Below are 26,976 nucleotides of genomic sequence, written 5' to 3'. Positions count from 1 at the left end.
ATGGTGTTAGTTGTGATCTCTCCTCTTTCATTCATGATTTTATTTATTTGGGTCCTTTCTCTTTTCTTTTTGATAAGTTGGGCCAGGGGTTTATCAATTTTATTAATTCCTTCAAAGAACCAGCTCCTACTTTCGTTGATTTGTTCTATTGTTTTTTTGGTTTCTATTTCATTGATTTCTGCTCTGATCTTTATGATTTTTCTTCTCCTGCTGGGCTTAGGGTTTCTTTCTTGTTCTTTCTCCAGCATGGGGGCTTAAGTGGGTACGAAAAGACTAAATGAAAGAAAATGGGATTGGGAGGGAGACAAACCATAAGTGACTCTTAATCTCACAAAACAAACTGAGGGTTGCTGGGGAGAGGGCGTTTGGGTGAAGGGGGTGGGATTATGGACATTGGGGAGGGTGTGTGCTTTGGTGAGTGCTGTGAGGTGTGTAAACCTGGTGATTCACAGACCTATACCCCTGGGGATAAAAATATATGTTTATAAAAAATTAAAAATTATAAAAAAAAAAAGTCCAAAAACTTCTTGTGGGAATTAGTAATTAGAATATTTTTGGAACCTATACTCAAAGCAGCTTTTCCAACATAAAACTTAGTTATTTGGGGTCTTTTAGTTGGGATTCAGTTAATTTGCCTTTATTTTAATTTTTGTATTCAAATTTTTTTCTCTTATGAGTTAAAATAAAAGCCTGGTTGAACTGCGATGGCATATATAAGCATATCATTAAGACTTCACTTCTTACAATTAAGAGGCAGGAAAATGTTCAGTGCACCCGGATTCCTCTCTCTTTTATTAATCCTGTCAAGGAAGACATGATAATCTTATTTGTTGTGGGGGGGTCCTGAAAGTCATATCTATTATTAATTTGTTAATTTTTTATGTGGGTTCCAAAAAACTTGGAATTTCTCTAAATCTTTTTAAATACAGATCTTGTGACTGCTAGAGCTGATATAATTGTTGTCTTTATTCTATTTTTATAGTTCTGCTTTTTCTAAAAAAAAAAAAAAAAGCTATTCATGAGGTTTGTCCTTTTGTGCTTCACAGGAACCAGCACCTATGACAGAAGATCTGCTAGAAGAGCAGTCGGAGGTTCTGGCTAAATTAGGTACATCAGCAGAAGGGGCTCACCTCCGAGCACGCATGCAGAGTGCCTGTCTGCTTTCAGATATGGAGTCTTTTAAGGTGGGTCACACTGTCAGAGCTTGGGAGTCTATTTTGAGCTATTTTGGGATAAAGCTGTGAAAGTCACTCTCTAAAGTGGTGTGAAGGCCTGAATGTCCTTTTTATTAAACGTTTTGATTTCTTAGTAGTTACAACAACCTACATTTATCTCCTAAAGGTCGTAGCCAGACTTGCTTCTTAAATTTAAAAAAGTAAAGAACAGTCTTTGAATCGTAGTCAAAACTTGAGAATTGAATCATTTCTTTATGTGCATTGGAATGTTTTTCTTCGTTGTGTGTGTTTAGCCAATTTAATGCTAAACCTTTAGGATTTAATGTAGGCTGCTTCATTCAACAGACCTTTTGCTTGCCTACTTTGTGACTTGTGTGATTAGATAAGTAGGAAATACAATGCTTATCCTCAGTTACAGTCTGTTGAAGCTATGGAGGGAGATATTTGTAAATAATAACGTGATATTCACTTATGAAGGCAATGTCAGAAAGGTGACTGACTTTATTTAGTGGGTCATGGAGGGTTTCTCAGAAGAGTCACCTTTTAGGATGAGTGGGCATTTTTACCTGGAGAAGATAATTTTAAGCTTAGATATAGGCCTGTATTAGAACATAGAGGATTCAGAGAATGGTGACATTTAGCTTATTAGCTTAAAACCCCAGGGAGGAAAAAAGGTCTTTTGTTTTCGAATTACTTATTCTTGAAAGCCCAGGTAAAACCATGTATATTAAAAACAACAACAACAAAACAACCAGGTGGGTAGTCTAGTGGGCCATAGGCTTTCCTTGTGCCTCCTGCTGATAACTCTGAACCGTCTCTCATACCCAGATTTTCCTCCTTGACCTGCTACTATCTCTGATGGCCTCACCTCCATCTCCCCATTCTGTAGCTTCCAATCAGTCCTGCTTTCATACTGTATGCCAGCCTGAGTTTGATTTTTTTTTCCAATATAAATACCCTACGAAAACCGATGTCACTTTTATCTTTCCTGTTAGCAGAGTTTAGTGAGAGTAAAAGGGAATGCTTTTATTCTCTGCTTATTTTCCCCATCTTTACTAAAAGAAAAAAAAATCTTCAGGAAGCCTCTTGAGAGGTACATGTTTTTCTTAGAGATACAAAAGATGCAGAAAAATCTGAGCATTTTGTTCTCCCATGAGGCAAGAAGAGAGACTTAATTGTTTTAAAACAAATAGTTGGTATAATGGATAAAGAGGTGACCGCTGACTCTCAGGACATCTGATAAATCACAAAGGTAGAAAAGGGTGTATGTACATGGTAGGACCTCGTTAGCAGCTGTTTTCATACCTGACTTGTAGCTACCTTCATATTTATATGCCCCTGTCCTGCTAGAGCATCCTTGCAGAGGTACTTACAAGATGAAATTCCAAAGTGGAACTGTAAAAGTTTTCCTTATAGAAACATATTGGCTCCTCATGGGAACATTCTGTATAATGACAACACTGTACCTCACAAAATTGGGTTCATTAGACTGTTTTAGACTAACTTGAGTACCTACAAATTTCTTAAAACATGGTTTTTGTTGTTGTTGTTTAGTTTTTTATTATTATTTATTTCCAGCATAACAGTATTCATTATTTTTTCACCACACCCAGTGCTCCATGCAATCCATGCCCTCTATAATACCCACCACCTGGTACCCCAACCTCCCACCCCCCCGCCACTTCAAACCCCTCAGATTGTTTTTCAGAGTCCATAGTCTCCCATGATTCACCTCCCCTTCCAATTTCCCCCAACTCCCTTCTCCTCTCTAACTCCTCCATGCTATTTGTTATGCTCCACAAATAAGTGAAACCATATGATAATTGACTCTCCCTGCTTGACTTATTTCACTCAGCATAATCTCTTCCAGTCCTGTCCATTTTGCTACAAAAGTTGGGTATTCATCCTTTCTGATGGAGGCATCATACTCTATAGTGTATATGGACCACATTTTCCTTATCCATTCGTCCGTTGAAGGGCATCTTGGTTCTTTCCACATTAAAACATGGTTTTAATTTCAAATAGCCAATGTACACATTTGCCTCTGTGTGGGAATCAGTTAATATATTTAAGGTTATAAATTCATTCTAAAATAGATATGGTTGCCTTTCCTTTTTTATATAGGGATGACTCGGTATTAGGGGCCCTTAGGAGAGTCTGCAGAGCTTTGGATGAATGCTGATATTACCAGAGGTTCCTACACCTTGTGGTAGGACAGGGCCTATTCTCAAACATGTCCTTGGAGTACATACCTTAACAGTAGAAGAAAAGCCATAGCTGAAATGAGCCTTGACCCTCTCCTGGTAACTGTACGTTCAATCTGGTACAGTAAGGTCCAGACAGATGGAAGAATTTTTGGGTGAAAAGTTGTTGTTTTTTTTTAAACTTTGTAGTGCATTAATTCAATGATTATTTTCTTTAAGTTCTTAAGTTTTTGTGTGAGTATGATGTTGCCTGGTTAATAACCAGATCTTTGTACATGAATCCTGAGTCATGCAGCAATCTTGATCCATTGCAGTTCACAGCATTTTTTTGTTGTTGTTGTTGCCATGATGCCATAGCCCTTAGAAATTTATGTTGTTGATTCTCAGTTAAGGACCTTCCTCTGAGTCCTTATCCCTCGGGGGTGGATTTCCTAAATTGATGGGGATGGTGAAGCTGAGAGATTGTGAACTCAATGAGGAGAAATGGGCAGTTTTGCTCTTCACATTTAAGACTTCCTTTAAAAAGGAAGAAAATGATCTGCTTATTAGCATATCCTTGTTAATGTTTATATCACTTAATTATTTCAGGAAAATAAAATAGTACTCTTGGCAGTAAGTATATGTCATGGTAGAGAATTTAACCAAAAAGCTATGTGTTTAATATATGCACACATATCTTTTGAGTGTGTGTGTGTGTGTATCTCTGTGTATACACTTGTAAAAAAGACTTCCATGCGTTACCACTAACACTGTGAAGCTGCTTCTTTTTCTTAGTCTTAATTGTAGAGTTCCTTAAAGAATTTTGGTATGCATTATCATTAATTCTATAGACTTATCTACTAAATAAAAGTTTAATTAGTTGGTTTCAGAAACCTGAAAAGCAATAGTTTGAATTCCAGTTCCTTAACAGGACAAAAAAATTTATGTGATAGTAATTTGTTATATAAAGCACAAGAATTGATGACTGAATAGAACATTTCTGAGGTTAGCTGATACTTATTACAGTACCAGTATTGATTTGCTGAGGGGAAAAAAACAGTAGAGCTTTTCTATTATTGTGTTATTATTCTGATCATATTGTATATTATTTAATTACTTGAGTTTATTTGATATTTTCCAAGTATTGAGTAATTATATTATAATTTTAAACTAACTTATGTAACTTACAATTCATTTAAGAGAATGATTTTCACTTCACATCAACTTTTTATTTCTAAATTCATTACATGTTTTCTTTTTCTGTAAAATGGAAATAACAAAAGAAAATGCTTTTGACACTTGAACATCTGACCTGTTTTAAAGGTTACACCCAGACTCATGTCACATACTAGGTTTTGTTAAGGTAAGCTTTTTGTGAAAGTATGATTTTTATAAATAGGTTTATCACTACCTGTTGGTTTTTATTTGATTCTGCTGAATTTTTTTTGCCTTATTTTAGGCAGCTAATCCAGGTTGTTTTCTGGAAGATTTTGTGAGGTGGTACTCACCCCGTGATTATATTGAAGAGGAGGTTATTGACGAAAAAGGCAACATGGTTCTGAAAGGAGAACTGAGTGCCCGAATGAAGATTCCAAGCAATATGTGGGTAGAAGCCTGGGAAACCGCTAAGCCAATTCCTGCTAGAAGGCAGAGGAGACTTTTTGATGACACACGGGAAGCTGAAAAGGTAACTGAGGTTTCAGTATCCAATACTAGAAAGCTAACAATTGTTCTAGCATTTTTAAAAACTCACTATAGTAGACATGAAAGCTTTGGACTTGAGAAGCAAAGCTTTGAAATTTAATGAGTCTTTTATATATCTGCTATTCACATTTAAGATTTAAGAACTAGTTGCAACTAGGCCGGGGAATAAGACATGTATATTTTATATATAATGCTTACCATTGGACTGTCTAATAGTATATGTTAGAAGCTTTAAAGCTGGTCACATCCTTTTACCTAGCAGTTTGACTACCAAAATATTTAAGGAAATAATAAGAAATACAGAAATATTAATGTAGAAGAATGATGTTCAACAAAGTTTTCTAGTGAAAAGGTAGATAGAACAGAAGTTTCAGAAATAAGGCTTGGTTCAGTAAGTATGGTATAATCATTTGGTGGACTGCTTTGTAATTATTTTAAAAAATTGGAGTTTTGGAGAATCGTGAGAGCCTCCTGATAACAAATTGTCCTACACACTTCCCCACTTAGCTGCCCCAAAACCCCTTGAAATTAGAAAAAAAAATAATAAATCTTTGCCTTCAGCATTACTAATAGAGAATAGAGACTATAGTGACCTTTGAATTAACTTTAAATAGAGAAGCCACATTTCAATGGAGTTCCTAGTGCTGTAAGCCTGTATATAGAGAGTGGGGGCAGGGAATCTTAAAAAGAAGAGCCAAGGAATGTAGGAGACTTGGATGGATCACAGAGTCACCCTAGAGGAAGAGAACCTAACATTAATACTCAGTGCAGAATACGCAATGCAAGTATGGTTTGATAGTTCACAGCACTGGCCATAGAGAAGGGGCTTGAAGTGGGCAGGAATAGAAGTGGACACTCAGAGAGACACTGCCTTGGCTAGAACCAGATATATAGAGTAGGAATGATATCCCTTTGAGATAAAGCAGTGATGGCAAAAAAGAAAGAATGGGAGATTTAGGGATTCTGCAGAAATGCAAGAGAAATAGGACCTACCAACCTCTATCACCCTTACTCCATTCGTTAAAGAAATGGTACAGAAGAGGCCACTTTTAAAGTGTGACATGACTAGGATTGGTAAAGAGCAGATCATATCCATACAAAACTATTTAAAAAAAAGGCAGAAAATGCAGGTATGATTGTTTGAATTAATAAAAACATTTCCCAGAAAATTGACCATGAAGCAGAAAAAAATTGTAATAGTCAGATGTTCTCAAACCAGCATGGCGGGTATGAAAAAAATCATGTTTAATCAGAAGTAGTAAAGCCAACAGCAGAAATGGACCAAAAAACCCCACAGAGAAATGAAACCAGAGCTGGTTTAACTCAGGATAGTAGTAGAAGTATAAGACATTCATATCAAAAATAAAGACTAAATTACAGAGGGCCCAAAGGAGAATAGGTTTACTTTTAAATTTAATAAAAGGTACCAAGAAAAAGCAGCAAAAATAGCCAAGAGAAAGAAAATGGATAATGAGTAAAAGGAATTGAAGAGAAACCAGTAGAAATGAAAGATAGGAAAAGTAGGAATAATATTCATATTCTCAGAGGAAGAACCAAAATATTGGAACAGAACTAATAGTTGAAACTGCAGTCCAAGAAAACTTTCAGGAAATAAAAGAAAACCCAGTTTTCTTTTACGTATTGAAAGGGCTTTTTCACTAGATGCAGGGGAAAATACCATAAATAATGAACTCCAAAATACATCACTTTGAAACTACTGGAACTTAAATATTTAAAGAAAAAAAGATTCTTAGGACTTCTAGTCAAAAAGATAAAAATAACTTGAAAGAGAATTAGGCAGGTGTCATATTTCTCAAGATAACATAAACAGCATTTTCAAAAAATGTAAGCAAAAAGTACAAACCAAAGATTTATATCCTACCAAGATGCCCAAATAATCAAGGCTCTAAGAAAATTTTCTCTGAGGTTTTGCACATACAAATTTTTGTACACATGCACCCTTTCTGAGGAGTCCACCAGAATTGCCCTAATAGAACTTTCTATAGTGTTAGAAACATTCTGCAGCTGTGATGTTCAAAATTACAGGCACTGGCCACATAAGACTCTATAGCATAACATAGGAACTGAATTTTTAAATAGCTGCATGGGACTAGTTTCTGCCTTGTTCATATTGAACAACATAGTATAGAAGGATAGACTTGATCCAACCAAGAGATGACTGTAGAAACTTTGGCAAAGGGCCAGTGGTGAGCATTTTATTTCTTTAGTTTTAGAGCTAAGAATAAAACTAGGTGAGGTTGTGGGTAGAAGATGGTAATCAGATGTGATAGCATTTAAAATTGTCAGACCAGATTATAAAACACTTACAGCAAGGGAATTAAGGATAGTATAAAAAGTATTACTGCAAAGATCTCTACTAGAATAAAAATATAAACCACCTTTTTTTTTTTAAACGCAAAGAACACACCAAATAGAAAAACACACATAGTAACAATCAAACACAGTATAGTGAGTCATATAAAACCTAACTCTGTTACAAGGGTTTCAGTGATTCAGAAAGGCTACAGAGTCATAATGGATAAAATAAAAAAGACAAGAAATAACAAGTGTTGACAAGGATGTGGAGAAAAAGAACCCTCATACATGGTTGGTGGGAAGGCAAATTGGTATATCCACTGTTCTTCAATTAATATATGATCCAATAACTCCACTACTGGGTATTTACCCAAAGAAAATGAAATCAGTAATTTGAAAAGATACATGCACCCCTGTGTTTATTGCAACATTATTTACAACAGCCAAAGTGTCTATTGAGAGAATGAATGAATAAAGAAGATTTGATATATATCTACAGTAAAATATTTCTCAGCCATGAAGAATGAAACCTTGCCATTTGCAGCAACATGAATGGATCTAGAGAATGTAATGCTGAGTGAAATAAGTTAAAGAAAGACAAATACCATGTAATTTCACACATAAGTGGAATTTAAGAAATGAAATAAAGCAAAAGGAGGGGAAAAAAACGGACTTTAATACAGAGAACAAACTAATGGCTACCAGAAGGAAGATGGATGTGAGTGAAATAGTTAAAGGGGATTAAGAGTACTTACCTTGATGATCACTGAGAAGTAGATAGAATTGTTGAATCACTATATCATACACCTGAAACTAATATAACATTGTATATTATGCTTCAAAAATTAATGAAATAAAACCCAAAATACATAGAGTAGAGATATGATCCTAGTAAGGGTATAACCAAATTACTCCCTTAGTTTTCTGCCAGTGCTTAATTATATGATTAAATTTTATTTTATCACACACACAAAAAGATTACAAAGTAAACAGTAGACAAAGATTTACCAGTTACATGAAGACAATAAAGAAAGCAGAATTTATGATCCTGATGTGAAATAAAGTAGAAATAAAGCAAAAAAGCATTAAATGATGACACAGAGATTCTTTATAATCTAAAAGAGGTATTTTACAATGAGGATGTAACATTTGTTAATGTTTATACACTAGATATCACTGTAGCCATCTATAAAAATAGGAAACCCCAGGAGGTAAGGGGAGAAACAGATTGAAACACTACTAACAGAGGGTGTTGAACACATTACTCTTAATACAAGACAGTCAAGTAGACAAAACTAAAGAAAAATTGGGACAAGGTAATAAGGTTGATCTGTTAGATATATCCCAAACACTACACCTTGACAGTAGAAACTACCTTTTTTTCACACGCACATGGAAAAGTCAGAGAAACTGATAGAATATATTAGGTCTCATATCAGCAGGATTCATAATGGAAATATAACCAGTACTCTGATCTCTGCAGTAAAACTAGGAATTAGAAATGAAACAATAACAAAAAACTAGGACTTCTACCTGGAAATCTAAAAGCTTTATATTAACTCTTGGGTAAAAGAGAAACACTGAACAAATTTCTGAAAAATAATGAAAATACTATATACTCGAACCTATATTTTAGGAGTGATCAAAGGAAGATCCATAAACTAAATACCTGCATCAAGAAAAAACAGAAGAATGAAAATTACTGAATTAATAAATTTCTAACTTCTTCTAACTTAAGAAGTTAGAAATTTCTAACTTAAGAAGAATAAAGTAAAACCAAAAAAAATAAAGTAAAAGGAAGGCAGTGATAAAGATAAAAGCAAAGAGTGATGAAGTAGAGAACAGAAAAGCAGATCAAATTAATAAATCTGGTTTTATTTAAAAAAATCAAAATAGACACATGGTTGACTGCTTTAATCACAAGAGAGAGAAGAGCATGCACATACAAAATAAGAAATGGCAAAAAGTGCCAACAGCTTGATATAGTGGAAATAGTAGAAAAACAAAAACAAAAAAATCCCCAATACTTTGATGATTCTGTATATAAATTTGTATAAATTTGAAAATGAAATGGGTGATTTCCTAGGAAAATACAGTATATCAAAAATGAATAAAGATAGAAGATGTAAGCAGACATTTCCATAGAAGAAATGGACACAGTTACCAAGAAATGATCCCATAAAAAACTAACAGTCCTAGATGGTTTCACAGGTGAATTCATCTAAGTGTTGAGAGACCACGTAGTCCCTGTGTGCTACTTATTGTTTCCATACATACCAGTTGGAGGAAATATCCCAAACTCTTTTATGGGAAACATTGACTATAACATTGGTCACTAACTCTGATAAAAGTAGTATATAAAAGAAAGTACAGACTATAGTACTTAAGAAATTGAATGCAAAATCGTAAGTGAACAAGACTCTCCCCACTTTAAGAAAATAATAAATGCTGACTGAGCGCAGCAATGATTATTTGGAAATCTACTTATTAACTTCATTAATAGGCTTAAGCAGAAAATATATCATTTCCATATATACTGAAAAAGTCTTTGATAAAATTTAATACTCCTAATACAATTGAGAAATAAGAATGAGTAGATATGCTTAAAATGAAAAATATATATATACCTCAGTCCTAAACACAGCATCTTAACAGGGGGAACCCTAAAGTTATTCTCACTAAGGTCAGGAATGAGGCAATGGTGCCTACTGTCTCCGCTTCCATTTAATGTTATTCTGAAGTTATTACCCACTACAATTAAAAAAGAGAAAGCAGGGGCGCCTGGGTGGTTCAGTGGGTTAAAGCCTCTGCCTTTGGCTCAGGTCATGATCCCAGCATCCTGGGATCCGTCCCCCGCATCGGGTTCTCTCCTCAACAGGGAGCCTGCTTCCTTCCTATCTCTGCCTGCCTCTCTGCCTGCTTGTGATTTCTCTCTCTGTCAAATAAATAAACAAAATGTTTAATAAATAAGTAAATAAATAAAACCATAGAAATAAAAATTTAAAAAAAGAGAGAAAGCAGAAGCCTAAGACATGAAAAGAAGAACTTTTTATTTGTAGATAAGGTAACAGTATACTTGGAAAAATCTAAAGAATCAGTGATGAAAGTAATTCCTTCTGAAGAAATCAGCAAGGCAGCAGGATATAAAGTTAATATGTATCTAGCTGTAGTCATATACACAAATAATAATCACTCTGAAGATGTAAATGACATTTTCTCTTCATTATAAGAGGGAAAAAATGGTGAAATATCTAGAAATAAACCTAACCAGAAATGTTAGAAATATGAATAAAGACAGTAAAACTCTTGAACAATAGATATTGCTTGTTCTTGGTTAGAAAGTCTCAACATCATTAAAGTTAGTTCACTTTACATTAATTTATAAATTTAATGCAGTCCCAATAAAATACCAAATGTCTTTTTTTTTTTTTTTTTTTTAAATACCAAAAGTCTTTACCATGGAGCCAGACAAGTTGATACTTAAATTTATTTGGAAAAAGAAACCTTCAGGCTTAGGACTCAGGGGTTTAGAGAGTGACTGTTAATGGGTTTCTTTTTGGGTGATGGAAAGGTTCTAATATTAATTGTGGTTTTGGTTGTACGACTCTGAATATACCTAAAACCATTGGATTGTACACTTTAAGTGGGTAAATTGTTATTTTAAAAAAGCATGCAAGAGTAGCTAAGAGTAGATTGAAAAGAAAGAGCTATGAGGTAGGTAAATGGGTGAGGGGTGGCAAGGGCAGATGGGGGCCAAATAACCTGACCAGATACTAAAGCATAGTACACAGCCTTATTGTTTATTTATTTATTTATTTAAAATTTTTTTAAGAAAGATTTTATTTATTTATTTGACAGAGATCACAGGTAGGCAGAGAGAGTGAGAGGGAAGCAGGCTCCCTGCCGAGCAGAGAGCCCGATGTGGGACTCGATCCCAGGACCCTGAGATCATAACCTGAACCAAAGGCAGCGGCTTAAACCACTGAGCCACTCAGGCCCCCCACAGCCTCACTATTTAAATAATGGGATAATGGTGCATAACTAGACAGCCCAGTATAACCGAATAGAAAGTTCATGGGTGCTTGTAGAAATCTAGTCTATGATAAAAATGGCATCTCAAATCACTGGTATTTTTGAAAGGGGGTTGGAGAAGCCGAGGGAGAGGGATAGAGAGAATCTAAACATGCTGTGCATGGAACTGGACTCAGGCTTGACGAGGGGCTTGACCAGGGGCTTAATCTCACAACGCTGAGATCATGCATGACCTGAGCCCAAGTCAAGAATCTGGTGTTTAACTGACTGAGCCACACAGGTTCTCCTAGATGGTCCTTTTAATAAGTTGTTTTGGGGTAACTGAATAGCCATTTGGCAAAAGATAAAATTAGATCTGTTTCTCATACCACACACAAGAATGGACTGAGAAAGAAAAGTCAAAAGACAAATGATAGAGATATTTGTAAACTGGGAGAAATATATATATTTACGGATAAAGGGCCAAAATACTCTAGAAATATGGGCAAGAGATACGAGGAGATAACTCATCCCCCAAAAGATAATTACCCTTAAACTTTTCAAAAAGATGTTCAGCTTCGTTCATAATAAGAGAAATGCAGATTAGAAAATTTCACTGAGATAACCATTTTTCACACATCACATTGGTAAAAATTTAACAGCTTAATTAACACTCAGGCCCTGAGGCCACAACTCTCATACATTACTGGTGAGAGGCAGGATGATACAACCCCAGGTGGACTTGGCAGTATTTAATGAAATTTACATATGCATTTACCCTTCCACCCCAAAAGCAATCCCACTTCTAGGAATTTACATTAATACTTTCTACAACGAAAAATAAAGATGCACCAAGTTGTTCATTGCTCAATAAATTGTAATTAGAAAATAGTGGAAACTCTCTATATGCCCCAACTTAGAAGCTTTATTGAATACTGTGGTTCATCTTCATAACTGAGGACTATGTAGCTGTTAAAAATAATGAGGAGAATATCTATTAACTGATAGTGATTTCTAGGATATATTTTTAAGAGAAAAGTAAAGTGCAAATGAATATATGTATATTATGCTTCATTTTGTGTAAAAAAGGGAGATTAAGAAAATGTGTCTGTTTATCTTCACAAAGAGAAATTTATCTTCACAAACAGAGAACACTGAAATTAGTTATCCAGAATGCTTGAATGGGGAGGAAAAAATAGAGTAAAAGGAATATGGGAGGAAATGACATTTAGCAAAGAGTATACTTTCTATATACTTTTGACTTCTGGAAAAATGTTAACTGTCTGCATATTCAAAAATTAAAATAAACCAACAAGATTGGAAAGAGGGGAAATGACCAAAACTGAAAGCAAGCAGAGGTAGATCACATACGTTATGTTTGAATATATACCCCCAGGTATGGGGAGACTTGGGAGAGAACTGCAGATAAATCCTAAACTCTTTTTTCTAGATTTGTTTTTTTTTTGTAGTGGTGTTGGGTAAGCAATTCTGAAACTTTTAGGTGGATCATATTTTGAGCAAATGAGTAATTAAATGTTTTGGTGTTGTTGGAAGCCAGAATTCTCATTGTGGAAGTGAGATACAAACATGGAATTGAAGAAAGAAAGGAAGACCAGATGGCAGTGCATTAGAATTGGTGGTATTGGTGTAGACCCATAGGTTTCTAAAGTATGGATAGATATGTGGGTATGTCCATATGTGAATATATATTTTGTAGCTTTTTTCTGAAAGAGTCTAGAAGAAGTGACATCTCAGTAGCAGTGAACATACGCACACACATATATATGTATATTGATTTCTAGAATATTCCTCATTAAAAGCAACCAAGCTTTCCTCTGTGAAATAGCTGATTTCAGAGTTGGGACAAGGAAGGTATGAGTGTGGAACATTCTATGTTGCCAGGAGATAAGGAACTGCTTAAAAAAAGATAGGGGCATAACATAAGGAGGTAGTTTGAAGGGATTCTTACCAAATATGGACAGTTTGAATGGCAAATAACTAAGGAAGAAATGAACTATAAATGACTGGGAAAAAATTGGAACCCATGGGTCCACATTGACAATTTGCAGATTAAAAAAATGGGAGAGATTGGAGGCGTTTCAGCTCAAAGATGACCGATAAATGTGGAGGATATACTGGAGTAGGAAACTCTTCATTTTATGACCATATTCATAGGAAAGATTGGTTCATGTGAAAATCATCAGAAGATGTCTAGGTGGAAATTTGGGTGAAGGGTATCATAGTTGCAAGCTTTTGAAGTGTCTCTTCAAGACAACTGGAAAATTGCAATGAAATAATAACTGTGTAGTAGAGAAATGGGGCAATACCTTGAGTGGATGTTCAAAGCTAATATTAATAAGGGGTAGATGCTGATTGTCTGCATCGAGAAGTGATACTCTGAAGGATCGAAGAGTACTTATGCAGTGACCCATGAATGCATATTCTGCATCTAAACATGAGGAAGCATTAGGTAAACCCAAAATGAGAAACCTTCTGTTCTGAAAAAGAGCTGGAAAAATAAAATCCACAGCACACAACTCTTTTGAGTATATTAAAGGGACACAGGTACCAATCGAAACATTACCCAATGGCCAATATTAGAGCAATTGGAGCAGCAAAATAAAGTACTGTTGGACTGTAACTCAAATAAAATAAACATCCTTGAGTCTGTAGTATTACAAATAAATGATTGAATAAATTGGAGAGAAGAGACAAATCTATACAGAACTTCAAACCTGCTTTGCCCATGAGATGGAACAGAACTCGCCATTGTGTAAGCATGTACCGTGCATAGTGACTTCCTTCCAAAGAGTGCAGTATGCAAATTGGAGAAAATGAGTAACTTCACAGTACAGAAACCTGACAAATACTGTCTTAGCCAGGTAAGCAAGTTTAGCAACATGGGTAAATCAATACTGATGAGTTTCATGTACTCTTGGTAAGAGGTGATGAAAGAGTACAGCTCTCTCATCTTTCTCCCAAAGTTCTAACCCCATTTTGATCATGAGAAAGACATTACATAAGTTCCATTGGAGGTACTTTTTAGAAAATACCTGACTAAAATTTCTTAAAACTGTCAAGGTCAGGGGCACCTGGGTGGCTTAGTTGGTTAAGCACTTGAATCTTGGTTTTAGCTCAGGTATGATCTCAGGGTCCCTGTGTTGAGCTCCACACTCACTTTTTCTCTCTCTTAAATAAATGAATAAATAAAATCTTAAAAACAAAAACTGTCAAGATCAGTAAACACAAGCAAAGTCTAAGAAAGTGTCACATGTGAGGGGAGCCTAGAAATATGACTACTAAACATAATGTGGTATCCTGGATGGGCTCCTGGAATAGGAAAAGGACGTTAAATAAAAACTGAGGAGATTGAATATACGGATATTGACAGGATGATTCATCACAGCAAAAATGTGAAACTGGGGCACCTTGGGTGGCTCAGTGGGTTAAGCCTCTGCTTTCGGCTCAGGTCATGATTCCAGAGTCTTGGGATTGAGCCCCACATCGGGCTCTCTGCTCAGCGGGGAGCCTACTTCCATATTCCTTTGGAATATGATTTCAGTACAAAAAAAAATCATTTGGCATTATCTTGTATATATCCAGTTCTGTTTTTAAGTATATGCCCTCAAGAAATTCCTCTAAAGAAATTCCTCTACATGTACACTAAGGAACATACCCAATAATATAACGGGAGCCTTATTTGTAATAGCCAAAAATGGGAGGGGCTGTCCATTAGTGGAGGAGCATTTTAATGAATGAAAATCAATAAACTACAGTATGTATCAACATACTCATCTCAAAAACAATGCTGTATACAAGTCGCTGAGGATCAGAACCAGAAACATTCCGTTTATACAAAGATTCGACCCAGACCATACTAAGCAATACATTGTTTGGGGCTACACACATATGTGAGAAAACTATGTAGACAAGCAAAAGAATGATTAGTAGTTACTTATTGATGGTGGGGTGTATGCAGAGGGGAGACTTGATCAGGGAGGCACACAGGGATATGGAAAGTCCTGGTGATGTTCTTTTTCTTAAGCTGGTTGGTGGTGTGTAAACAAGTGTTCATGTTATCTTTAGGCTATGTATTAGTACTCCGGTATGTATATTTCTTAATTTAAAAAAATTTTCAAACCACACAGAATTCTCCAAGCCAAAAAGTAAAGGTTATAAGTCATTAAATGAAGAAAGCAAGTTATAAATAGTATGTATACTGTAGGGTTTTTTTTTTTTTTTTAAGATTTTATTTGTTTATTTGACGGACAGAGACACAGCAAGAGAGGGAACACAATCAGAGGGAGTGGGAGAGGGAGAGGCAGGCTTCCCGTTGAGCAGGGAGCCCGAAGTGGGTATTGATCCTAGGACCCTGGGATCATGACCTGAGCCAAAGGCAGACACTTAATGACTGAGCCACCCAGGTGCCCCTATAGTATAGTTTTTTGTTAAGAAATTGAATATGCTTCTGTCTTTGTGTTTAAATGGACATTGAAGTAAGTCTGAGAAGATAAACACAAAAATGTGTTGCTCCTTAGGAAGTAGGATTTCTGGAGATCTTTTGCATTATACTTCTGTGTATGTATGTATGTATGTATTCATTCATTCATTCTTGAAATCTGAGCATTTATCATCCAGGTTCGTGTTATGAGATTAGATTTATTTTGTCTTTATTGCTGTTGAATAAGGAGCTTAAAGGTAGGTCCATGTATTATATACAACTTCTCTGTATTTTTTTCATTAGAACAGTAATAAAACAATTTCCATTTTGGAAAAACAATAAACCAAAAAATTAGTCGAAGGTCTCAATGTTTAGAAATGTTAAGTGAGTAAAGCAGGTTACAAAACAGTATTTTACAAACCTAATATTAGTTCACCTAGTCTGTGTATTCTGTGTCTTAAAAAATCCTGGAAGGAGAATGTTCCACCATCAACAATTGTTACTCTAGGTGGTATACTTTACAGAAGGCTTTTATTTTCTTTGTATTTTCCTAATTTCCATATATTACATATTGGAAAGAAGAAAAAAATGGGGGCATATTCATCACTATAAAATGCTGAAGTCCTTATTAATTTTCAGTAATGTTATTCTTAACCATTGTGGGTAGTAGCTACTTAACTAGATGAGTAGGGCAAGGTACTAAGAGAAGAGAGCTCTCCTCAACTCTTGTTATAGATGTGAGTTCAGAGATGCACAGGATTTTTTTTCTTCTTTCCTAAGTGGCTGTTTTATTCTTTAATAGCTACATTGATCATTCGTGTATCTTTATGCCTCCTTCAGGTGCTGCACTATCTGGCAGTACAGAAACCTGCAGACCTTGCTCGGCACCTGTTACCTTGTGTAATTCATGCAGCTGTACTCAAGGTAAAGGAAGAAGGTAAATATCTTATTTGATTAGTCATTAGTTCATTTCCAAAATGGAAGTATATTTTCCCTGGCTTAATAATGGTTTTGATCTTCTTAAAAATAGAAAATCTGGAAAACATTTCTTCAGTTAAGAAGATTATAAAGCAGATAATAACCCATTCCAGTAAAGTTTTGCACTTCCCCAATCCAGAAGACAAGAAATTGGAAGTAAGTTTGCTGTGGTATCAGTATCTTGCCAAGTGTTCTCCCTAGTTGGCAGTAATTATTTTGAAGATAAATTTTTAAAGGCTGCTTTTTTCCCTCTCCTGTTTTCCAATGTATGTCTCTCCCTTTTCCACTGTTAGGAAATCATCCATCAAATTACTAATGTAGAAGCTATAATTGCCAGAGCCCGCTCACTGAAAGCCAAGTTTGGAACTGAGAAATGTGAACAAGAGGAGGAAAAAGAAGATCTTAAAAGGTAATTGATATTTGAGTACCTTTTGTCTGTAGGAAAAGCCACCACTCTCTTTAGAACATTTTAATAGAATATTTCAGTTCTTTTGTGGTACCCTATATTATTTGTAACAAGCATCAGCTAGAGACAGAAAAATATTTAATTATCATAGACTGTGACCTCTCTTGTATTTCTGGGTATTTGTGAGGCATTTCCATTCCTTTCACATTTAGAAACAAGTCTACTGGGTCTTTTTTTCTAGTATGTCCTTGTTTGCTCTTGGAGACGTCCCTGCAGTTTCCTGTGGAAAAGCTAGTCACTCTTTGTTACTTGACATGCCCCAGAGCTTTGCTTTCTCTCTTTGCTTAGTTTTCACTGTTCCTTTACCACAGACTGAGGTGTTCTGAATTTGTATTTCTGCTCAGTATTCCTAGTTATTTATTTAACTTTAAACAAGATTTTTGAAAGCAAAGGTGCATATCCTGTGCACCTTGTGAACATGTTTTGAAAGGATGACCAGATGGCCTCTCCAGCATGATACAGATGACCGGGTCAATCTTCTCCTCCTGAGAGAGACTTGGCACCATTACCTGTCAGTATGAGTCCCTTTCCATTTTTGCCTGTGGTACTTGAAAGAACAATATTATTTTAATTGCGATAAAGTGTTTCCAAATTTGTTATTTCAACAACTTGAATTTATCATAACTTTAAATTCTTCTTCACCCTTTTCAGAAATGAAGTGGCATTATTGATGCTAACTAATGAAGATAATATGATCAAGGCATGTGCTATAGCTCTTAACAAGTTCTTATTAGAATTTTAATCTTGTGTTGAGAGTAATTTTTTCCTAGCCTTCTTTGCTCTTGAAAACTCCTTCCTTTTTAAATGAGAAGAATAAGCACTAATCAAGGGAATTGTTTCTAAAATAGCAGTATGAATTAGTGGTGCAAGAATGGTGCCTTCGATGCTGATAGCTCCACATACGTTCTCTGTGACTTGGAGGTGTAGTGTTTCCAGCACATAGTGGCACAGTTGAGGCTTTGCCAAGCAAAATGTGTATTCTAAGCACATATGCATGCAGGCATACATATACACCCACTTTAAAAGAACAAAAATGAGAGCTATGGATGATTGCTTTGCTGTATATGTATGAATTGGTTTCTGTTGTCCAAAAATACTGTTTGTTTTGTTTTTAAGATTATATTTATTCACTTACTTTAGAGAGAGCAGGTGTGAATGGGGGGCGGGGCTTAGGAAAAGAATCTCAAGCAGTCTCCATACACAGGGTGGAGCCCAGTGTGGGGCTCGATCTCATGACCCTGAGATCATGACCTGAGCTGAAATCAAGAGGCAGATGCTTAACTGAGCCACTCAGGCACCCCCTCCAAAATATTGTATTAATCTTTTATTTACTGTAGTATTTTCTAAGCTTCTAGTCTCAAAGAAATAGAGTCTGTATTTCTTTTTACCCTTTGACAGAGGTTTTGTTTAGCTTTGTTTTTTAGATTTATTTACTTATTTGAGAGAGAGAGGGGAGCGAGAGTAGTGTAGGGGCAGAGAGAGAATATCGAAGCAGATTCCCACTGAATGCAGATTCCGACACAGAGCTTGATCTCACGACCCTAAAGTCATGACTTGAACTGAAATCAGAAATCTGACACTTAATCATCTGAGCCACCCAGCCACCCCCAGAGATGAGTTTTAAAAAATTTTATGAAAACAGTTGAAAGGCAGTAAGATTGTCACTTGAGTCTATTTTATTTCTAAATGTCCCTTATAAAAGTTCCACTTTAAAAAGTTCTGCTGTAGCCTTAGTAGGTTTAGCCAGTATCACTTTGAGAGTTTGTCTACAAAATTAATTTGGGAGGACTGACACAGTGTGAACTGAGCAGCAGCTTGCTTTCTGTGCTTTCATTACCTCTTTCCCCTAGGTTTGTGAGTTGCCTTTTGGAGCAGCCTGAAGTGTTAGTCGTGGGTGCAGGAAGAGGACATGCTGGCAAAATCATTCACAAGCTGTTTGTGAATGCTCAGAGGGTATGTGAATTTCCTTATTGACTGATCATGATCTCTCCAGACCTCTACTCAGTAAGATGCTGTTTTGATTCCCTCACTTGGCTGATTATGCAGCTGTTGAGTGTATGTCTAGGCATTGGGTTTGAACATCAAAAAAAAAAAAAAAAAACTCTCAATAGTGATTTTTGAGTCTTTGAAATCCATTTGCTTTCTTACATGTTTAAGTAATATAATAAGTATATTTTAGGATATAAATTTCCAAAGTTAGAAGGTTCTGAAATCCATTGTTACAGAATCTAATAGGGACTCAGTTAGCAGTGACCACCAGTGCTGTGTGATAAGAAAAAATGTTGACTACTTTCAGTTTAGAATAGAGTTCAGTTTTACAAATTTTAAACTCCATGTACTGCAAATGGATTCATAATTTCACTTGTGAGGTTAGTATATCTGTTTTTGTCATGGTGAATTGATCTAAGGAAGAGCAAGATTTCAGACGTTTAGGACTATGGACACAGGCTTTAGCAAAAAAGCAAGCCCAGGTTGACAAATTATCTTTGCTATTACCTCTACTACTGAAAGTAAAGGTTCAAACTTTCTAACATTCTGAAATTCTTAAAATTGAATTTTTATGAAGGTGATGCTCATCACACTTTGTATGGGTGCTCTCTGTACTGATCTTGTTTACTGGTTAAGAGGATTTTCATGTCAGGGCTCATTATTATGAAAGATTGTGATAAAAATATTATAGAGTATACTACACATAGTCTCTGACTTAAGATAATTTGACTTAGGATTTTCAACTTTATGATGGAGAAAAAGATATGTACTCAGTAGAAGTCATACTTTGAATTTGGGATTTTATTCTTTTTCTGAGCTAGTGGTGTATGCAGCATAATCCTCTCATGATGCTGGTCAGGGACAGTGGCAGATCCCTGTCAGCTATGAGAACCCGAGGGCAGACAGCCAACATACTTTATGACTACTTGACCCAGACACTGTTCTATTTCTCACTGTCAGCACGATATTAATAAATTGTGTGAGATAGTCAATACTTGATTAGAAAATGAGCTTTATGTCAGATGATTCGGCCCAACTGTAGGCTTCAGTGAATGTTCTGAGCTCAGAAGTAAGTAAAAGTAAGTAAAGTAAGCTAGGCTGAGCTATGATGTTTGGTAGGTGAGGTGTAGTAAATATATTTTTGACTTAGGATATTTTCAACTTAGAATGGGTTTATTGGCATGTAACACAATTGTAAGTCAAGGAAGATACATAAGTACAAGGGTGCCCTTTACCTGGAACTGTGATGACTCTAGAATGACCCACTTTTGAAAGTATAATTCTCAGAATCAAATAAGAATTTTCATGGGTTTACATACAAAATAAAAACTGTATAATCTCCTTTGAATCTGTCTGGAGTGTATCTAGTTAATATATTCAGTTTCATAGTCAAATGTACTGACCTGAATTTTTAGCAAGAATTGAAACCTGCAATTGTTTATGGGATTGTTCCCCAACTTTAAGAATTTCAAGTTAAAACCAAGTATTTTATTTCCTTTATTTCCTTAGAAATTAGAGTTCTAGAAAACAGTAGATGCTCACTTTGATTTGTTTTTGTCTTTGGCATGAAATCAGGAGCTAAGTTTGTTTTTTGCATCCTTTATCTTTCAGTAGCTTACTAGCCGAAAGTTAACAACCCCATTTCCTTGTCACCACCAATATGAATTTTCCTCCTGTTGCCGGTATTCTTTCCTCTGTCCTTACTTTAAGAAGCTTGTGTGTTAAGAGGACCTGAAATCTAAGGCATTTTTATTTTTATTTTTTTTAAGATTTTAGGCATTTTTATTTTTAATGCTGAGACTATTACTTGCTGTAAATATTTAAGCAAAATTATTTTTCCCAGAGTGGCAATAATTTCCCCCTCCAACCCTCCCCCCAGTAATATCAGTAAAGGCTCATTGTAAAACATAGGATAATACAAAAAATTATAAAGGAAAATTTAATCACATTAATCTCACTACCCTCTGATGATCACCATCAGTATTTGACAAGCAGTATATGTAAATATATGTATATTTTACAAAAATAGGATTATATTCTGTGATTTACTATGTTATTCTTGTTTTCCTCTTAGTTATCTTGTTACATTAATAAATACAGGAGTGTATCATCTTTTCAGTGGCCTTGTATAGCTAATACCCATTAAGGGATGAAATTGCACATTTTTCCTGCATTATATAATTATAAAAGATTTCAGACTTTCAAACCTTGTAGGGAATGTTTTTAGGGAATTGGTAGACTTTAATCCATGTAACAGGCACCTGGTTGGTACGTTTTTTAACTCAGACCTTAAATATCTGCATGATGTAAACAATTAAAGTTTATTTATGTAACTTTTCATAATTAACTGACACTTTATATCAATTTTACTGATTTTTTATTTTACTTATTTACTATTTTTACTTATTTACTTATTTACTATTTTTTATTTACTTATTTTTATTTTATTTTATATCAATTTTCACTTTATTAGAAGGTAATGAAATTTTAGTGAGAATTTTGTATAGCATACAGCAGTTTTGCGTATTTAGAACTCTTTGCTTTAAATTACACATTTTAATAAACTTCATCATGATTACATGTGTCAGTGGTGTATTCCACTGGAATTCAGCAAATAAACCACAGATTGGATTTGCTTCAGTTTTATCAGTTTTGCCCATTAAATGACTGTACATTGCCTGTTGAACCATCAGATGCATGAGAAGTAGGATATGTCTGCTCAATTTAACAGCTAGGTGTGTTTTATGTGGTGTGTGTTTGTCTTGATATTCTTTTGATAGGATCCTGTTCCTTAATGTAGTGCATGCTGTCTTTGAAATGATCTTGAAATCTTGTCTAGTTCTTTTTAAACCATCTTGCTTGTTTCCTTTTCATCACTGTTTCTTTTCTCACCTTTTCTCAAGCTGACTGAATCTTCTGATGAGGTAACAAAATAGCCTTTGTCCCTCATAGTTCCTTGTTCCTTCCCATCCCTCTAACTTCATAAGGTCATTAAGACTAACCACCTCTTTAACAGTCTGGATTTGGCACACTTTTCATGCTGATGTTTAGTATAACATGATTTCATATTTCCATTGCCAAGACAGTACTTTATTTTTTTTTTCAATCAATGGTATTGTGAAAGGAATCTAGTAATCAGAGAAATGAAAGAAGTATAGTGATCAACGGTAAAATGAAGGCTCTAGTTGAATGTTTTTTTTTTGCAGTTTTAATGCAAAAAATAGATGCCTTTAATATTGAAAACATGTCTTTTGTGGCCATTGCTACATTACATGGACTTCTGTCATTTCTGTATCACCTTAGCCACTCAGCAAACAAAACCAGTGTCCCCAGTTTTAATATGGCAAATGAACTTTAAAAAGAAACGAAAGAGTGGAGATAAAAAACATCTCTCCAGACTCTGGGGGAGAAGCAGCTCCTTACTGGACTAAGGACATTAGACTTGAACTTGGGTTGTTGCTAGAAGAAATGTGTAGAAACCACTGCTACATTTTCCCTCTTCTTCAGATGTTGGAATATGGCCCTCACTTTTCAAAGCAGATTGCCTAGCAGTCATTATCTCTTTTGTCTCTGTCACCAATTTATGTGTAATCTCTGGCTGCTCATGCAGTGTTTCAAGCTTCTTGCTTTTTCTGTGTTGGTTTCTGAGTAATCATAACATGGCTGACTGCATTACCGAGTAATGTAGAACATTTAAAAAATATATTTGTCATGTTTATTCATCTGTCCTTCAAAATGGTCTAAGTTTTAGCATTGGACTTGCTCTTGAATTTAGCATTTGATTCTGTTCAAGGCTGCAGCAATGGCTCCACCAGAGGAGGAACTGAAGAGAATGGGCTCTCCAGAAGAGAGAAGGCAGAACTCGGTGTCAGACTTCCCACCTCCTGCTGGCCGGGAACTCATTTTGCGCACCACTGTGCCACGCCCGGCTCCGTACTCCCGAGCTCTGCCTCAGCGCATGTACAGTGTTCTCACCAAAGAGGATTTCAGACTTGCAGGTGCCTTTTCATCAGATACTTCCTTCTTCTAATTCTTCTAGAGCCACCTCATTTATGGCTTCAGAGACCATGCTGACCCCTTCTGAGGGAAGAAGGTTGTGCCAGTCAGAACTCGAGAGGCCATGAAGAGGACCTGTCTAGTCCAGTGATTAGGAATCATACCAGCATCTGAAAGACTTTCCAGCACCATGCTTGAGCTCTGTTGTATCTTGGTGGGGTTAGAGAGAATGGGCTTGAGCTGTTGAAAGATTTGTTCCCCAAATCTTTGAAAATCTTGAAAAACATTTGACCTGGTCAGTGTTTGACCAGGAGTCAGGGGTAGGTTGTAGGGAGATGTGCAGGGACCAGAAAAACAGCAGGAGCTCTCTGTACTCACTCCAGTGGGATCTTGCTCATTTATTCTTTCCAGTGACTATCCCTTAGGCTATGGCCTTGCATTCATAGTCTGTGTAAACACACTTGTTGCATTTGTTAGTATCAGGTATACAAAACAGAGTATCTGTTAATTGAGATTTCTGGATATTTTGGTGGTATCTTCTCTTCCCAGAATCTGTGTTTTTGAAATACTAAATGACATTCTGTTTATTCAATCATCTAGTGGCCATCTTGGTTGTACTAATTAACTTTTGATTAGTATTTTGAATATTCTAGGAGAAAACTTGGAATTTCATATAGTTTATGTGTTTTTCCATGTAACTATGATCTAAGTGTAAACTATATATTAAATGTCACTGCAAATTAGTTTTGTATTTTATCTCGTAAGTTTTGTTTCTCTTGTTTTGTTTTTGGTTGCCTGTAAGATATCAACCTACAAACTTCTCTTCTGCTGTACAGCATGCATTTCCTTTTTTGTGATTGCTGGCTAGATACTATATTTAATGGAGTAGCGATGAGCACATGCTACAAATATAGCTTTTGGAACATAGAGATTATCATGCACTTAGTATAATTTGGTGTGTGTGTTAATGTAGTGAATACAAGATTATTTCAGTGAACTATTTTGCTTTGTGTCTTAGTTAAAATGAAAATAATTGATGTGGATATATAGCACCCAGCGTAAGGATAATAGTAGCATATTTCTAGTTATGTGGTGATCAAGATTATTAAGTCTGTGTTGCTGTATGGCCTCTGTTCAGTAATCTGAAATCTATTTTTAAGTCTAAAGTTCTCATTTTAATCCAAAGCAAAAAATGGTTATACTGAAGCATAGACCTTGCTATGTAATTTAAAGAATTAATAGAGCTGTGTAAAAACCCTATTATATTATTTTTGTAAAAAAAAACAACTGTGTGTGTACGTATATATGCATATATGTACATATATATGTATATAAGTATATATGAAGTAGGGGAGGCCCTGGTTGGTGACCTCCCAGCCTTCACAGTGCTTTTCTCTGAGATGCTGAACTTGATTGCTGCTGGCAAACCGTGCAGGTGCAGGCTTGAGTACTGAGTGCTGTACCAGGTAGAAAATGTATCTTTCAAGGACAGGATTTGTTTGCTTTCCAATGAGGAAGTTAATAGCAAAGAAATGTTTTTCAAAGAGAAGTTGAACTTTAAAATGGCACTGTGAATCTAATAAAAAGGAAAGTCTTGCTTTCTCTGACTTCTTCTCTCTCCTCTGTCACTTTAGTCTTATTTCAGTTAGTTTAATGCTGTCTCATGTCTTCTAAATGTTTGCAGCCTGCTGAGTCTGGCAGGGGTCTCAAGTACATTGTTGGTGCCTTCTTTCTTAGTGGCAGTTACCCCAGTTTACTTTTATTATAGTTATGTGTTGGTTTATTTCGTAGATATTTTTAAGTACCTATTTTATATCAAGTGCTGTGCTAGGCAGTAAAGATGAAATAGACACCAGAACACTCCTTCTTTTTCAGTGACCTTTCTTTCTGTCATGTAGGGAGGCTTCATGTTACATTGCAATAAAATGGAGAGTACAGTTAACTCATCTGAATGAATTGGAAGTCCAGCATTTATTGTATAAATGCATTCATTCATTCACCGGCAACAGAGAGTAATACATGCAATATTAGTGAAGAGAGTAATGTGTGTAATAATAAGGTGTGATGAGAGAGGTTTTTCACTCAGGCTTTAGGGATAAGGGAAATCTTTTTTAGAGGTAATTTCTAGATTGAGACCAGAAGATGAGTAGGAGCTGATAAAGAGTTGGGGAAGAATGGTAAGTTGCTGTTAAAGAACTACGTCCTGTACATTTGCTGATAATTTATTGTGCTTTTCCTGCTGCACCCATGAAGTGGAGTTTACTTTGTATATTTGGACATTACTTGTCTTCCAGTCTGGACTTAACCATACCTCTTCAGTCACTGGAGTATTAGCAAGTGTGACACAGGCGGAGACTTGAAAAGTACTTGGAACTTGGGGCTTGCCTCTCTTCCTCTGGGAACCCTTAGATATGTGGAGAAGCCTGATGGAGGAAGAGAGAGTTGGGTGGTTTGTTACATAGCAAAAGAGATTAGCTGCAGGGCATGAGAAGAGTGTTACAGGTAGAGAACAAATAGGCAGAAACTCAGAGACACAAGAAAACAGATATTTGGAGATAGGCCAGCCTTTTAGTTTGCTGGGAGTGAAAAGAGACAAGAAATGGAGCTGGTTAGGTAACCTGAGACCAAGAAATTCTGTGTTAAGCAGAACCACAGGTTTGGGTTTTATCTTCAGGGCAGTAGTGAGTCATTGAGGAGTTTTGTTTTTGTTTTTAAAGATTTATTTATTTTTAGGGAGAGCATATAAGAGAGTGGGGTGGGGGGGCAGGTTAAAGGGGGAGAGTCTTAAGCAGACTCTGCTCTGAGCAGAGAGCCCTCCCAGGTCTCAGCCCCGTGACCCTGAGATTACAACTGGAGCTGAAACCGAGACAGTTGCTTAACTGACCTCACCACCCAGGTGCCCCAGTCATTGAAGAGTTTTAATCAAGGGAGTGGCATTGTTGGTTTCAGACCACACTGTAGCAGGGCAAATGGATTGGAGAAGCTAAGAAAGTGTATACACATCCTGGATCTTGTACTAAATTGGAAAGTCACAGTTACATCCGTGGTTCTTTTTGTTGTTGTTTTATTTTTTGTTTTTTAAATCTTCCTCTGTGCTTTGTAATGTGCTATAAAGAGCCTGACAAATGCTTGTGGAACCAACTAAATGTCCTCACTCTGGGATCCTCCCACACCTATAAATTCCTATAGCACCATAGTAATTCAGATTTTCTAAGCATTTCTAACCATTTCTATTTGTATTTTATTCATTTGTCCAGCAGATGTTTATTGAGTGCCAACTATATGCCAGGTGCTTACTGTCCTGGGAATGGGGATACAGCAGTGAACAGGACAGATAAAAGACCCCATAAATATTGCTTTCAGAGACACCAAGTACAAACAAATTATCTAAAATGAGCCATTCAGTGTTTTTTTTAGACAAGTGATAAGGGAACGTCTGTGAGATGGTGACATTTGAGCAGAGACCTGAAGGAAGTGGGCAAACCAATCTTGTGAGAGTCTGGGAAATGATTCCAGACAGGGAATAGCAAATGTAAAGCCCTGGATTGCGGAGTCTCAGAGATGGGGTGAGGTAATGTTTTTATTTTAAACTACATTTGTTTCACAGCAAAATAACAAAACACCCAAGTGATTAAGTGAGTTTGGGGTCTCAGGGAAAGGTTAGAACTTGTGCAGTAAATTGAGGAATTTAAATATAGATATGTACTTAAGCACAGA

General features: G+C 35.9%; 1 protein-coding gene across 2 annotated transcripts in view; it reads left to right on the top strand.

The window, feature by feature from the left end:
• The window catches only part of RAB3GAP1 (RAB3 GTPase activating protein catalytic subunit 1), a 114,324-nt gene extending 89,458 nt beyond the window's left edge, over positions 1 to 24,866 (top strand). Inside the window, exons 18-25 of one of the 2 annotated variants that reach the window (XM_059394392.1) lie at positions 1,047 to 1,184; positions 4,818 to 5,045; positions 16,671 to 16,767; positions 16,861 to 16,964; positions 17,102 to 17,217; positions 19,125 to 19,227; positions 22,167 to 22,187; positions 23,057 to 24,866. In XM_059394392.1, the coding sequence (XP_059250375.1) occupies positions 1,047 to 1,184; positions 4,818 to 5,045; positions 16,671 to 16,767; positions 16,861 to 16,964; positions 17,102 to 17,217; positions 19,125 to 19,227; positions 22,167 to 22,187; positions 23,057 to 23,293 (1,044 nt within the window). In that variant the 3' untranslated portion in view covers positions 23,294 to 24,866. The remainder of the gene's footprint in view (positions 1 to 1,046; positions 1,185 to 4,817; positions 5,046 to 16,670; positions 16,768 to 16,860; positions 16,965 to 17,101; positions 17,218 to 19,124; positions 19,228 to 22,166; positions 22,188 to 23,056) is intronic. The other variant, XM_059394393.1, reaches the window with a different exon arrangement.
• Positions 24,867 to 26,976: the final 2,110 nt, after the last annotated feature.

Source organism: Mustela nigripes, chromosome 3, assembly GCF_022355385.1.
Source record: "Mustela nigripes isolate SB6536 chromosome 3, MUSNIG.SB6536, whole genome shotgun sequence".
NCBI lineage: Eukaryota > Metazoa > Chordata > Mammalia > Carnivora > Mustelidae > Mustela > Mustela nigripes.
Note: the sequence above shows the minus strand (reverse complement) of the source record. Positions and strands in the feature narration are given on the sequence as shown.